The sequence below is a fragment of the Apteryx mantelli genome, chromosome 19 (assembly GCF_036417845.1).
Source record: "Apteryx mantelli isolate bAptMan1 chromosome 19, bAptMan1.hap1, whole genome shotgun sequence".
Classification (NCBI taxonomy): Eukaryota; Metazoa; Chordata; class Aves; order Apterygiformes; family Apterygidae; genus Apteryx; species Apteryx mantelli.
Window position 1 is genome coordinate 16736350 of NC_089996.1, and position 15816 is coordinate 16752165.

At 45.2% G+C, this 15816-nt stretch overlaps 1 protein-coding gene across 2 annotated transcripts in view; it reads right to left on the reverse strand.

Annotated features, from left to right (window-relative positions):
* RPTOR (regulatory associated protein of MTOR complex 1) overlaps positions 1-15816 on the reverse strand; it is a 171455-nt gene that overhangs the window by 55320 nt on the left and 100319 nt on the right. For both annotated transcript variants that reach the window (XM_067308133.1, XM_067308132.1), the window contains exons 12-17: positions 12040-12123; positions 10390-10500; positions 4829-4903; positions 3933-3998; positions 3098-3289; positions 1694-1834 (exon numbers count right to left, since the gene is read on the reverse strand). In XM_067308133.1, coding sequence (XP_067164234.1) covers positions 1694-1834; positions 3098-3289; positions 3933-3998; positions 4829-4903; positions 10390-10500; positions 12040-12123 — 669 coding nt within the window. The remainder of the gene's footprint in view (positions 1-1693; positions 1835-3097; positions 3290-3932; positions 3999-4828; positions 4904-10389; positions 10501-12039; positions 12124-15816) is intronic.

Sequence of the window (15816 nt, forward strand, 5' to 3'; positions counted from 1 at the left end):
CTGCAGAAAGCCAGAGCACTCAGCTTCAAAATTAATTCTCCACAACAAAGTCTTCCTCCTGAACAGGCTCCCACCACTCTCCGATTCTGCCGGATACTGTCCAACAGATGCAGAACGTACTGAGCGGGAGACGGGTGCGCAGCTGGGGGCTGAAGGGCGCAGGATCTGACCGGGGCTCTGGGGACGCGGCTCAGCGATGCCACGATGAAGCCCGGTGTTCGCCTCCGGAGCCGGGCAGCACAGCCAGCCTCCTCCCAACCTGCCCGGCAGCAGCTAACGAGAATGATGCTGCAGGCCCGTACCGGATCGCCAGGCAGGTCGTCCCGAGCGTTGCACTTAGGGGCCTTGAATCACCCGGCGGGGGGTGAGGGCGTAGAGGGGTAGAGGTGGTGAAATGTGGACCCTCGGCCAGGTGTCATTTGCAAGGCGCTTGGAAAGAGCAAACAGGACAGCTGGGGAGCTGGTTTTGGTTGCTGTTCTCTGTTCAATGGGCTAAATCTCCCAAAGAGATATTCATGCATCTCAAAGAGCATATAGCCCGACACGCAAGTCTCTCTTCAAATAAACTGAAGTTTAATACACTGGAACAAGGCAACAAAAATTAATCCTCGTGATGCTGGTGTCAGGCTACTGATGTTCTTGTTAGGTAAACGCAACAGTTAGGACACCTAAGTGTCCATCAAGAAGGTCAGGAATTATTTAATGTACTGTTGTCGTATAATGGAGCATCAGAATTTGCAAACTTCCTGAATCTGCAGAAGTACCATTGAATCAATCTGCTATTCTTCCTTGCTGTTTCTAAAAGCAACAAGATCTTTTAGTGAGTGGAGCTCTCCTGTCCTCTCAACAGCGCTCTTACTCCCACTCCTCTTCTTCCCCTAGAACTGCCACATATTCCATGTTTCCAGTAACAGATAAATATTTCATTTAAACCCTGAGGTCCTGTAATGTAAATTTTGCAATCAAAACAGTAACAAATGTCCCAGCTTTAGCAGGACAGAAAGTAATTCTTGTTTCAAGATGACAAATTCAGCTGAAATTCTCAGCATTTTGGGTACCTGATAAAGACTTCAGTCTAACCTCTCTCTGTCCTTATTCTCATTATGGCATTGTCTTTAAATTCAAAAAGCAGGATATAAAAATGCCCACAAAAAAAAAAGATATTGTTACTCCTACTTCAAACATTTGCTTAATAGAATACACGAGCTAAATCAAAGGTCCACCATTAAACAGCAGAAACATTTTGATCTGAACGACAATCTTGCAACATCGGGTCATGATGACACCATATGCTTTACATATGATGTATTATTCCTGTCAGTGGACTCCTTATATTGCACAGTAAATGAAATGGCATAATGCGTGCATTGAAAAAGGGCAAGTGGATAAAACAATATCCCAGAAAGCTACTGCATTCACTCATTTGGAGTATGCAACATAATGCCAGTGCTGAGCAGATTTGCTACAGCCACAGCAGTAGCTTCATGCTGCTGTTCTCGCTGGGGTGTTCCGGCTCGTGTGCTGCTTCTCAGCCGCAACTGAAGTTACAAGCCTCCAAGAGACAGATAACACATACTTCCAAATGAGTCAAATTCATTGAAAATCTATTAAGTAATGTGCACTCTGATTAGGAACAGGGCAGAGGCCACCAGCATTAGTCTCCCAAACTTCCATGCAACCATGCTTTTTGTACCTTTCTAACCATAGGGCTCCCATCATTGATGAGCTGGGCCAGCATCATAGCTACATTGTGATCAATGGTGGTGGAGTGATCGGTCCGCTCAGCTGAGTTGCCCACGAATGTTCCCAGTGCAAAGACTGCAGCGCAGCGAACCTGGGAGAGACAAACATTCGTCAGTGTTTTCCTTTCGGTTCGAGCTTGGAACTTCCCAGTGGGATTTCTTATCCCCACGAATGGGATCTCTGGAAACTTGGGCTGCATCAGGTAAATAGTGGGGACTAAATGGAAGCCCACAGAGAGCAAGAACAAAACCAGATTCAGCAGAGCACTGAGTTTTAAGTATTAATGGGTGCACAAATGTATTTACTTTCCCAGAACATTCAGTGACCTTCCCATGGGTGATTTTTCCGACTGGCACTGCCTAGAATAATAATTAGCAGAAATAAGGTACACAGGCAGTTACTGTTGAGATGCATTTCTCTTTTATTAAAGAGCACTAAACTACAGTCCTCAGATAAGGGCAGAGGATTGGGCAGGGGTGGAGGAAGGAGGAAAGCCGGCAGCTCAGATCAGGGTAGCTTTTGCCACATCACACCAAGAGCACAGGGATCAGATGGCTCGGTGATCCTGCAGCTTGCCTTGGCAGGGACTGAAAATGGTGGGGATGCAGTGTCACCAGCGACAGAGCAGAAAGGACCCTCCTGGCTTTTCAAACAAAGGTGTCGATGGGCCATAAGGAGAGTCAGCCTGACCCTTGCACAAGTACTCTTTATACCATGGGGAAAAAAATGGGCAACAGAAAGGAGGTAGAAGATACCAGGACAGAAAGATTAAATCATTGTAAAAGAGAATAATAATGATCTCTAATCACTGCAAGTTGGCAATGGCATTTATTTCCAAGCTTACTTCTCCCAAATGCGATATAATTTCACTAGAGCCTGACAGGGTCTGTCAATCACAGTCCTGCTCTGCAGAAGAATCTCTTCTCTTGTAGTTTGTCACACAGGTGAAACACATTCAATTAAAGATGTATTTTCACACATACCAGAAGGAGAATAGTTTTCATACTCAGACAAAAAGGTTGGAAGATTTTCTGAAATATACAGTGAGTTGTGGGAGCACATTTTAAAAAAGCTTCTAATGCAGTCATAACCAGAAAACAGGGTGTTTCCTAACTCCTGCTTCCAGGACACCAAGTCATCTGGGCAGTAGAAATTTCCCCCTGTGTTTCTTTGGTTATTTCTCGCACAGGGCTATATGACTTGCATTATCTTGAAGAAAGAGTGATAAGATCCTTTTGAACCAGGTATATAATCATAAAGATTTTGAAAGCCATGCTTTTAAAAATCCTTCTGTAGCCCTCTTTGACAATTGTGACAATTCAGCTGACATTTATTTAAAAATTTGGATTTTTACCTCTGGGATTGGATCAGAGAGGAGACTGTAGAGCTTTTCGTGGGCACTGTCTCTCACACCACACCACCTGGCTGAGTCAAAGTTCTGCCAAATACGTCCTAAACAAATGGCCACCCATTGACGCAGAAGAGGATGCGGATCATTTAACTGCTCCAGGCAGATAGCGATCAGGTTTCCTTGAAGGCAGGCTTCCTAAAACACAATTCAGTGCAATTTATAATTTATTTTGGACGACAGCTTCCCACTTCATCAAAAAAAAATTTTTTTGAAATAGACAGGAAATCGAGAGAAAATAATTACTCTGTGGTTATGTAGTTATTTTGTTGCAAAATACCATTTGAAAGCAGCATGAACTATATACTGTTATAGCTAGTCAAACAGTTCAGCATTAGAAATGCTTTCTGTAGTGCATAAAGCCTGTTTTTTCCTCACTGGAAAAATTCCTTGCACCTGGCAGAGCCCCAAGGTTTATGGCTCATTCTGTTTGCCTGGCTACCCTTGCCCAAACCTTTATCACAGCCATCAAGCTCCCACTTGACAAGAACTAGGCGCTATTTCTTTAATAGCATGTCAGAGTACTGCCTGAAGGGGTAGTTGATGAGTGACGCGTGTCTCTAGCCTCCACTTCCAGGTGCCAAGTACACGATGTGTTTGTCACACCTCCTGGTCAACCGCTTTTTTCAATCCCCAAAGAAATAACATAAAGCAATCTTCCCGTTTCAGTTTTCCAGTGCAGGGTTGTGCTTTAATGCAAGCCAGGCACACTCAAAGCAAAGGCACAGGGCAGAGAAGGGCTGGGAGAGAGACTGACAGGAAAAAAGATGTTGGGACTCACCTGTCCTGTGTTGTAGTTGTTAACGATTACAGCCAGAATAAAAGCAGTCATTGTCCTGTGTTCAGCCTTAAAACAATATACAACCACTTGTTATCTTGCAAACAGGTCAGAGAACAACTATATTCCAAGCTTTCTGAAATAAGAGATCATTCTGAACACAGTTTGCATCATATTAAAAGAACAAGAAAGGGAAAAGAAAGAATTTTCTCATCACCCAATCCCATCACTAATTACAACTCTGAGACACCTTATAAGCTTCTATCATCAGGCTGCCAATACGATCCTCTCCTGTTTCACTACTCCAGCTTGTTTTAAAATATTTTTTTTTCTTTATTGAGCATGTTAAAATAAAAACTTCTCTTTTAAGAATTTTCAGCTGAAGAGCATGAATGAAAATCATTTAGTATTTCACCTTTCTCATTTAAGTTCAGGATTTCTGAAGCATTTCTGCAGAAAACCCTCTACCCATTTGAATGTATGGTTTGGGAAAACTGTGGACATTCCTCATTGAAGGAAATTGGGAAAAAAAACCCAGACCTCAGTATATTGTTCTGGATGAAGAATACAAATATCTATTTCAGGAAATATAAAAAAAATTCTGCAGAGGGAATTACAAAAGTTGCAATGAAATTTGACCACCTCTGCATCCGTTCATCAGGGCAGCTCCCAGCCCTCGTCTTCAGCACTGCTGGCTTGGCCGTCCCCATCAAGGAACCGGCATTTTAACCTCCCTCATCACCCACTTCCCAGCGACTCTCTTCGGGAGAGAGTGGGGCTTAGTGGGTCCCGGTGGGAGGCAGCCCTACACTATCACCAACTGCATCAGAACAGCAACATATAAGTCAAAACAAACTAAGCAAATGTTAAGGGTCTGAAAAAAGATGACATGTCCTTACTGGCATATAAGGGTCTGCCAAAACAGAAAGGAAATACTTGTGACCGTTGTCCTTCACAAGGTCAGCTTGGCATGACTGAAAAACGAGACAGAGACAAGGAAAAAAACAATGAGTACAATAAACTAAATATATTTTTTTCTCCGAAGATGTATGAATATTTCATGTCTTAATCATTTTTCTCAAACCCAGTTTTCATTTGAAAAGCAAAAGGAAGAGCAAACCCTCTCTCAGGGCTGCAACCAAACAGCCCCTTTTAAGAAAGGGTGATAGAGTGGTATTTAAAAGCAAGGAATCATCCTTGAACCGGAGAGAATGAGTAATTGAAAATATGCCCTACATTTCCTAGAAGAAGAGTTAAATTCGTGATCTCTCTGTCTCATATTAAACCTTCGCCAGTATTTGAGAGCCAAGGGGAAAAACAAGGAGGAATTGGATTAATCAGATTTTTGACATTTAACAAAATAAGAATTCTACAAGATTACATTCTATAAAACCCTCTAGTTTAATTCTCCAGCTGATTCCCATTCCAAGCCAAGGCAGTTAGCTCACCACAGATCAAATTTCCTGATAATTGCTGCTCACCTTCTAGTTGTAAAGTTAAATCTATGCAACTAGCATAAAGTCCTGGTCGAATTCATAAGGTTCCCCGGCAGGGAGCAAACGCCCTGACCTTTTCTTTCAAAGACCATTACCGTTGCGTGCCAGCTACCAAGACTCAAGAAAGCAGCGTGTGCACATGCTCAAACCCGCCGCATCGGAGCATCCCTGGCGGCCCAGCACAAGGCACACGGATGTCGCACACATTCTCAGGGTCCCTCTTCCCCCAAACTGCCCACCTGGACTTAACCACAGGACAGAAGAGCTCGGGAATGTCTTGGTGAATCTGGCACATGACCCACCTCATCTGAACATCACCACCTGCTTGCCAATGATCACAGGAGGCTCGCTGCGATCATATAGACAGTCTCTCTGGCTCTATATTACTGCAGCTAATTTTCCAGTTCAGTCCATCAGCCAGGAACTGAGAATAAGAGTCTAAATGAATGTTAAGGCACCATCTTTCACAAACAGGACAAACCTTGGAGACTGCAGTGCTCAATAAACCTGGCATGTGTTTCTGTTGCAATGACCCACATCTCTGAGCGATTATCAGTAAATCTGTAGGGGGATGGGGGAAACAGGGAATTATTCATTCTTTATATTCTATCTGATCCCTGGCTGAGCTTGGACTATATTTGACAAGATGATTTCAACCCATCTACACAAGTGAGACTAATCACTGCATTATTTAGTTAAGTGATAATATGTATTAAAGTGGTACAACAGTACCACGTAGTAACATGATCTTCTACTACACACAAACAGAAATTGCGGCGCAACTCCACTGTGAGGAACGCAGGTTTTCTGGAGGAGTATTAGCAGTGAGGCACGTGGCCTGGATTCGGTGGCTCGTAACGTACGCCAAGAACTTCCTCCTGCAGCTTTTTTTGCTAACGTACCAACTCAGGCTTCAGGTGTGACATATTAGGGTCAAATCAAGAGAATACATACTCTAAAGTGAAAATTTAAGAGAGGAAAACTGCCTTGGCATTCAATTTCCCTCCCGACTGGGGTTCTGTTGTATGCTTCATGTCAGAGACAGCATCATGCATTTTTTATCAGGCAGGGAAGGCGAAGGAGGGTACCGATTGCTGAAAGGAGAGGGAATGGCAAGACAGAGATGCAAGAGTACTTTTTATTGTTGAAGGGAGTAAAGATACTGCTTTTGGCAGACCAAAGAGCAGAGGGAACAAATCGATGCCAGGCTGCAGCTACAAGAGGCTTTCCTGACTTTTGTGTAATGCTGCACAAAAACTAGGTTTCCTTTTTTTTTTTTTTTTTTCAGCTTGAACACTTTCTATTCCTTAGGAATTAAAAACAAAAAAGACAAAAAAGCCCCCCAAAATCCCCCAAAATTCTTCAACTGTAATGTAGGGAAACAGATGCCAACCATGAGAAGAATGCCCAGCCTTACACTACTTTTCCTTGTGCTGCCACTATTAACCAATTGCCTGAGGCTATATGGAGGAAAACAACTTTTATAAAGCCAAAACAGCTGTAAAAACACACTTGCTCATACCTTCACTACTTAGATCCTGTGAACATTACGGAAAAAGCCAGCAACTCTTCTCCTTCAAGGAATAAGCAGCTATACTTGTGAATAACAACACAATCTGGCAAACACAAGCTGCAGGGAAGGCTGGAAGTTCAGAACGTGAGTAAAATATAAAGCTCCCGATGCCGGGGAGGGACCAGGGCCCGGCTCTGCCCTCGCTCCGCAGCTGGCTCCGAGAACGCTCCCGGGCTCCCGGCACGGAGCCGCGGGGCCCAGCGCGGGCGCTCGGTGCCACCGACCGCAGGGGCCAAGGAAGCACCGCTGCCTGGGGCCCTTCAGCGAGCGAGCCTTAGGGACTGCCTGCCTTGCGTGTTTGTGTTAAGCACAAGCAGCGAACCGGTAGCCACAATCCTGCTAACAAGGGATGCATCCGGCAAGTGAAAATACCATCTACATCGCTGCATCCACACGTGGCGGCACACGACACCAGTTCTGCACCTGCGGGTACCTTCCGGAGACCTACAGCAGGCAACCTGGAACCAGCACCCGCTACGCGGCTCCAGACAGGCTAGAAATCCTCCGGCAGAGTTCAGGTAGGGATGACGGAAGCCCTGAATGAATGCTCTAGTGAAAAACCGTCTGATTATAAAGGGAATTAAAGCAGACTAATCCAGATATTCCAGTGCTTATTACAGATATCCAAACCTCATACACGGACCATCCTGTCTGAGACACCGGGCTTCTGTAACACGGCTAGTTTATGCTGTAATTTTTCCGACAATATACAGTCCTTAGGGACGCCCCGCTTTCCGAGGGCATCCCCGAAGGGACGCACGACACGGCATCGCGGCCGCAGGGCACGTTGCCCTCCCGTTCCTCCCTGCCTTCTCCGTTCCCAGCACCTCCTCCGCTGCCCTGCTAAAGAGGCGCGAGCCGGGGCAGAAACGGGGCTCAGCAGCACGCGCCGAAGCGTCTCGCATACCCGTCCCGGTCACGTCCGAGCGCAAAGAGGAAGGAGCCATTAGCTGAACTCCAGGCCTAGCGACAGCGCTCTCACCCGGTGCAGATCCTGAAACCGCACAAAACACCCACACGGGCACAGCCAACGAAGGTGGCGGCGCTGTCTGATTGCTGTAAGGAGGAAGGTTATCTGGGAGATAACGAACACGTGCTCTCTCGCATGCCAGGGCAACGGCTTCTGCCCGGGCGACCGACGTTGTGCATGCAGTCAGATGTGGGTGCAGAGCGGGACGAGGGGCGCAGAGCGGGGCAAGGGGCGCAGCCGGCCCACCCTCGCGCTCCCACCTGCGCGCACGCCTGTGCGCTACCGACTCCGCAGGGATTCACTGCAGCCTCGCAGTCAATTACTGCATCCATCTTTCGGTCAGGACGATGAAAACCGACATCTCCTGACTGCTTTCCTCACGCTGGCGGAGCGCGGGGCAGAGCCCCGTTGCCGTCGCTCCCTTCGGCATTCTCCCGGGAAGGTTGCCTGCGGGAAAGCCCGGCTGCCACGCCGGGCAGGGCGCTCTCCAGGGCGGCTGCACCACGGGATCAGCTGCAAAACCGGACGACTCTGACCCTGACTCTCATTCCGGAAACACAGAGGCTTGGGAAAAGGGAGCAGACTGTGCAAGGGTAGGGAGCTGGGCATTTACACAACACGCACACTAACGCACAGTTTTTTGCAACTGAATTTCTTTCGGACACATATGGGCAAACCTTAGGTCAGCAGGGGACGGGAAGGATCAATCATTTCTGATTGATCTTGAGCATATAGCAAAGTATTCTTTTAGCTTCAGATATTACAACACATTTGCATCCTTTACTGCGCTGCCTTTCCCCCTCCCTCAGTGCCTTTCATTCCTCTTTCCCGCTGCAGTCGGCCCTCCTTTCGTACACCAATGCAGTTGTTGAGCTAGTGAAATGATACAACTGAAAAAATGCAAATACAAAGTTTTAGAGGTTTTGTTTAAAGTGCAACCCACCAAATAAGTGGGGGCAATAAAATATAGCACAGGAGCAATGCTGATGGTGGCAGGAGAGGATAAGGGGGACAGGAGCGCTCTCAGACTGGCTTTGCCACCAGAGAAAGTGAACGATGGCATGACACTCTACATAAATTATATATGAGTCTGCTCTGTAATGTACCTGGGGCTGAAGTGTCAGCCATGGAAGGGCATGCATCAAAATAAGCTTTTCAAAAGTAGCTTTAAGATGAATAGTTTTCATTTTCTTTGCTCTCCAAAAGCCTCTTTGGATGTTAATGAAAATATATTTATAAAACTAAACATGACAATGCTAGATCATCAGCGAGGGAAAATGCCAACAAATCCTACATTCTCCATACTAAAATGGAAGAGAAATAACAAAAATAAAACCAAAAGTAGGCAAGATCCAACTTCTACAAGCAGTTCAGATGATTTTATATCACCTCATAATTGTGCCTGCAATTAACTGTTTGTACCACTCCTAATAATTTTATATTGCTCAACTAATTGCACCTACAAACCACGGAGTCATATGTATGAATGCACAAGTTTATGTAGGACTACTTACCTTGCCCTGCTTAATTACTTATTTAACACACACATGAACTAGAGCTCTGGTTAAGGCCATCTTTAAAAATCAGGGCTCAGTTTTTAAACCTTGTCCTGAAAGGTGCCAGAATATTGTAGAGAAGACCAGAATCAGGGACCTGTGATGGGAATAACCTGTCTTCTGCGGGTGGTAAATAATTCTATGCCCACCATGTTCAATACATCAAAGCATGCAGATAATATCACATTAGACTTGCAGTTTGACTCAAGTTAAGCTCCCTAAAATTAGTTTTGCTTTATTTCTAGAAAGACTTGGGGAGACTTGGAGACTGTTTTGACAATTGACAGGTATGGTCCTGAACAAATCAGGTTTGCTACCAAGGTAAACTGAACAAACTGTGTGTGTGTGCGCATGTGCTTGCAAGGGTTTATGTGGCAGAGTACATGAGCGCATTTTTAGCCCATTCAGCAAGCAAAGCAATATTGCTGCCAATAAAGATGTTATCAGTGTGATCTAATGGCTGTTATCTACAGCATCTACACCCTAAAACCAGAGTAGGAACCAGGACCTGGAACATGTTGCAGTGACATCCAGCATTAATGCAGAACAGAGCAAAGATGCTTTCAGCCCATGCAGGCAGAACTGCCCTGATGACCTCTGCTTGCTGACAAACCCTCCTATGAAGAGGGGGGTAGCCAAACTATCCAGCTTGGCAGGCCTTTAACGGGCATTTCACATTCACAAAACTTAAGAAGTTAGCTTACGTACAAGTGGAATGAAGTAATTAGACCAGTACACTGGTCTTCAGATAACAGACATCTTTAAGTACCTCAACATAAATTCTAAAGCAACTGAATAAGGAAAATGGGAAAATAAGGGATGTTGCTGAAAACCAAAAAAAGCAGTGAAGTTCAGAAATACTCACACTGTCCACTGCGAGAATTTTGGCCCAGATGAATACAAGAAGTGGTCTCAGTTCACGAGCTGAACTTTGAAGTAGCTTCAGTACATATGGGAAAATGCCAACAGACAGGGCCTGGGGAGCCAGAAAGAGCAGTAAATCATCATAAACTTCCCAGCTTTACTGCAGAAGCAGCACTACAGAGGGGCAGAATTGCACATTTTACAAAGATGCAGTGTATTTAATGACACAGATGAAAAATCTTATAAGAAACAATTTCATACATTTCTAGTAAAGAGGGGATCCCTCTATACTTGTCTATTGCTCATTTTAATCTTGGATGTCACCAGATATTTCCAGACTCATTTCGTCCACTGAGACCCAGAGTTAATCTAGCTCTAGCTTTTACTCATTACAGCCTGTGCTATTTTATGCTTCACGATACGCCGCTCTCCTCAGATGGGGCCATTTGCTCCCACAAGTAAACATACCGCAAAAGCTCAATAATTAGAGTCTTCCCACTGGAAATTAAATAGGTCTCTCCCTTTACACCAACTTTTTACCGAATCTTTTGCATGGTAACAGACGATGCTCTTTGGAAAACATGCAGCTTGCCAAACCTTTGAGAACCCCACCATGACTGCGGATAACCTTCGCAAAGCGCAATGTGAAGGAAGCGGGTGAAGAGGGAATCTGCTGCTAGCGCTGGGCCACACGAGCTGCGTGGTGGCACTGAGCGCCCGCAGTCCTCGAGATGCTCGACCCCTGGTGTGCTACAGACCTCGTGAGCTGTCAAAACGGGCGCTGCAGCGGAGCACCACACAGCGCCAAGGGCAGTCTGGCTTGTAATGCGCGTAACAGCCAGAGCAAAGGTGGCCACTGTGGCTGACCCGCAGCTACCGCTCGATCCTCACAGAAGTTTATCATCCAGAGGCCTTAAAATCACCTTTGAAGGCATACTTGCCTCCTACCACTGAGGGCCAGGCTTTCTGTGATAGGCCTCCAGATGGCACAGAAGAGGATCTTGTCTGAGATGAAGATGGGAGGTAAAGAAAACCACTAAAAAGTCCCATCATAGAGCTATTCCACTAATAGCTGGTGGTTCGTCTTCATCACTGTTACCAACAAATAGCTCCATTTACACGAGTGTTTCAAACTGCTTGCCCGTCTGATTCGTATTTATTATCCACAGTGCTGGCCACTTTCCCAAATGCACAAGGCAGCTGCCTCCCCTCGGAAGAGCTCACACAACCCAGAGACCAAACACATAAAGGACGAGCAGAAAACGATGCAGCCAGCCAGCTTTGAGAGCAGGGGATGATAAACACAAGCTCTTTTTCTATGTTGAGTTTTATTCTATATGACAAACCTTCTTAGTCATCCCAAACATTTCCCCCATTTCATTTCTTCCAATATTTTAAACTAAACTATTCCAAAGGAAATCCTCTTCATAGCAATGCATGTGAACAGCTATTTGCCCTTTGTGATTAATACAAACCACTTTTCTTTTAGGGATACTCGCTCCATTGCACATGCCTGAAGAACAAATAAAGCACTGGTCATTGCTCAAACTTGTAGAATATCTTCCACATCTTTCTTTCATAAAGCATCATTTGTATTTATCACCTGTACTGAGAGAAGACTTTTACAAGACAACATGCAATATCCACACACCAAGCTAACTGCCCAGGGACCCAGGTCCAAAAATCTTCCCAGCAAATCGAGAGCTCGGAGCCGATGTACTTGGCTCAGCAGCACCTGCAGAGGAAAGAGACAACAATTATTACTAGAAAGAACAAAAATCCTTGTGACTGCAGAGCAAATGTAAGAGGCACTCAGGATCCTCACGTAACTCTAAGCAAACTGATGATTTGAACCACTGAATAAGCTGAAAGACAAGAACTCTGGCTGAAAACTTTCACCATGCTGAGCAGTGTCACCATTGGGTTCCTGTCCCCTCCCGATAATGCTCTCCTTCATAAAGTTTCTGCAGACACATGCAAATGTTTTCCTAGAAACGGAGTTGTCTTCAATCTCCAAGTCACCCCTCCATCCGCTCTCTCTGTTCGCATTTCTCTCAGACCTGGTGGCTCTTATCCAGCAAAGCTCTGCTAGATGAAAGTGGCCACTATGGATTTCAAATACTCTCTTCTTCCCACCTTTCTTCCCTCAATAAAGTAGGAACAGGATGGTATCTACAGGAAGGATTCAAAGTTGAGCAAACGGCCCAGCCTCCCGTTATCTAAAAAGGCCCAGAAGCAGAAAAAGAGGCTTTGCTTTCCTTGGCAAATGGATATAAGAGACTTAAGAGGGAAGCAAAAGGTCACATTAGTCTTTAATAAAAATCTCATTAAAATGGAGTCTAATGATGATAATGAGGTTGTAGTTTACCGGCTTATACCTACCCTGGTGTGAAATATTAACAGACAGACTTTCAGTTCTTAATCTCCTTAACAGATGTTTGGAATGCAACGTGTAATCCTCTGTTTAAATTGAGTAACATCCCTCAGCACGGATCATGAAAGAGACTCATTGATTTAGCTCCCCGATTCCATCCCCTTCTCAGTGTTTTTCCGCATTGCATATTCAAATTAAATTATTTTTCAGGTTTAATATTGAAGAATAACTAATATTATTTGGCTCATGTCTCATACCATAGACCGCTGACACTAGATACTAAATTTGTGCAGAGAAAGTCCATCAGGAAAAGATTGTCACGTGGGAGGGTGTATTAGCTACTCTAATTGTTTCACCTCTGAATAACTGAGCTCAGATCCCAGTACAGGTCATAAGAGAAAGGATTTTGGTCATCATGCCCTAGTTGGCACCAGCCTATTCCATAACGTACTACAGAACTTGGCACGATTAACAATCTGCTCTAAAGATGCCTAGCGTAGGAATAACAGGGGCAGCTGTTTGAGATTAAAGCAGTAATAGAAACCAGGGCATGGTGGAAGCTGGGGCAGGGCTGAAATAACAGAAAGGAACTTTTAGGTGTAAGGGGCTTAGGCAGCCATGGGAGGCATGCAGGTTTGACAACACTGTTGTTATCTGAGCCTCAGAAAAACCAAGTATGTCCACAAACTGTCAAAGCTGGGGGAAAAAACAGATGTAATTGAAAAGGATTTCCAACTGAGGTTGCAAAAACACATCTCAACACTGATGGCATCCCACAAGAACCTTCAAGCAAATCAAATTGTGTCTTATTTTAAAAGATCCATTTCATTATTTTCAAAAATAAAAAAGCCAATGCTCACTCTCTCAGGTTTTTATGTTCATGCTTCCCGGACTGATTTGCACAATAACCTGAAGCCATAACTGACACAACTCTGGAGACTTGTATGAGGATCTGGGGAATCTATGTGCCATTATGAACTCTGGCTGAAATTAGGAAATTGCTGCATTGTGGAATGCCACTATGTGCACTCAGCACTGTGTCACATTCTTCCCCAAACAGAAACAATTTTCCATCATTACTGCTAAGCAGAAGATGGGGAAGCAATTAAACTTCGGGGCATAGGAGGGCAGTTTCCTCTGAATCCACTCTGATGTTAACATCTTCTCTTTTCTCTATTTTTAGACCACTCAGACTAGACAGTCACTACACCCTTTACTCTCACTGACCAGGCATGGTCTTACGAGTCTTATCTTTCCACTTCTGCAGTAACCCACCAACAAGCACTATACGTGCAACACTTTTTCTGTACCCCTACCAAGCCCTTCCTTTCTTTATATCACCACAGGTACAGGATTTAGAGGCTTGAACTGCAAATCAGTGAAAATTTTGGAGGGGTCAGGGAGCTAAAAAAAAAAAAAAAAAAAAAGCAGCCCCTACATGTATGCCCAGAAACACAGCTATCGCTCCAAGCTAAAAGCAAGCCGCTTTCAAAGCTGGAGCAATCAGAAGCAAAATGGATCTAAAAAGCTATTCCAGTCCATGCATGCAAGTTAAGAGAGTGGCCAGGACACAGGAGGATAATTTAGGAAGAGCAGCCCACGCTTTAGCAGGAATTTCCTAACTAGTGCAGGATAGAAGAAGGGTAGCACAGCAGCAGTCTCTCCGTGCCTTTCCGTGGAGTAAGCGCTAGCCTTGTCTATACGTGTCGGAGATCACACAGCGGGAGGCCCCTCCGCAAGGACCTGGCCCCGGCTCCTCAGGCATGTTCAGGCTGGGCGGGTGCTGACTCCTCTCTTTGGCGAGCTCCCTGCTCCCTGCACCGGGAAACCACCTTGTGCGACCTGCTCCTCGGCACAGCGAGGGTTTGAAACGGAAGGCAACCTTCTGAAGCCAATAAAAGGCCATTTCCAAAAGGACTGTCTCCCCGGCCATGACAAATCCAGGCTCCACCTGGCTGGCACCACGTCCCTGGCACTCAAAGGCAACTCCTTCCCTCTCCTGCTCAGTCGCTCTCTGGTAGGTATCTCAGACCTGTTTACATATTACTGTCCAAGCAGTCTTACTCCACCATACAACTACATAAGCTTTAATTATACGAATAATTACATTGTCCTAGCTCATTCCTGCTGCAGGGAGGAAAGCAGATTCCTTTGTCAGGTGAACTCTCAATTCCACAGCAAGGTTAGCTCCTGCAGAGCCTCGGGGCCAACAAATTCACCGTAAAGCAGCAAAGTTGGTGCCAGAGAAGCTGCCTGCCTTCTCCCATCGCAGTGAAGGAGATAAACTGTACATCTGTTTATCCAGCTGATCTCTCGACTTGAGAGGCTCAGGGAAATTAAGGTTTGTTCTTACAAAGATTGATGGTGCTGTCAGTCATGAAACAAGTTGGTAGCTAACAGCGAGAAGGTGAGTCCTCGCACATTATGGGAAAGAAATCAGATACCCTTGCATAAGTGACTGGAACCCTGGAAGCAGGAAGGTTTTATATTTTGCTGAGAGAGAAGAGACCGGAGTTGTCCTGACAAGGGTTTACAGTTCTGTCAGTACAAACATCCAGGGAGGAGAGGGTGACAGCAGATGAACGACTGTCACACATGCCTTCCATGAAATACAGCTTGGGATGAGATGTTGTTTCTCCTAGATTCACTTCTCCGCCTTCCTACATATGAACTTAGTCTAGTCTGAGCAGAAGCCTACCAGCACTCTATATTTCTTCCAGCCAGACACGGTCTTCTGAGCCTTGTTTCTCTGCTCCTGCAGCAAAATCTCAGCACTGCATTAAAGGGAATACTTCCAAGCTGCACCCAAACTATTACACTGAAGTAATGCCTACTTCCTGCAAACAGAGAGGAGATAAAGCCTCTGCCTGACAAAACTGTCGTATAAGAAGATATATTATAGAAGAAAATAACAAAGATGAACTATTTTGTGAAAAAAAGTCTTGCTGCTTCAGAGCAAAATAGGAGGCAGTACAGGCGGACACTGTCGAAGTCGTGAGCGGACTATAGTAGGAAGTTTTGCTTAACATATAGAGCGAAGGTCTGGGGGGAGAA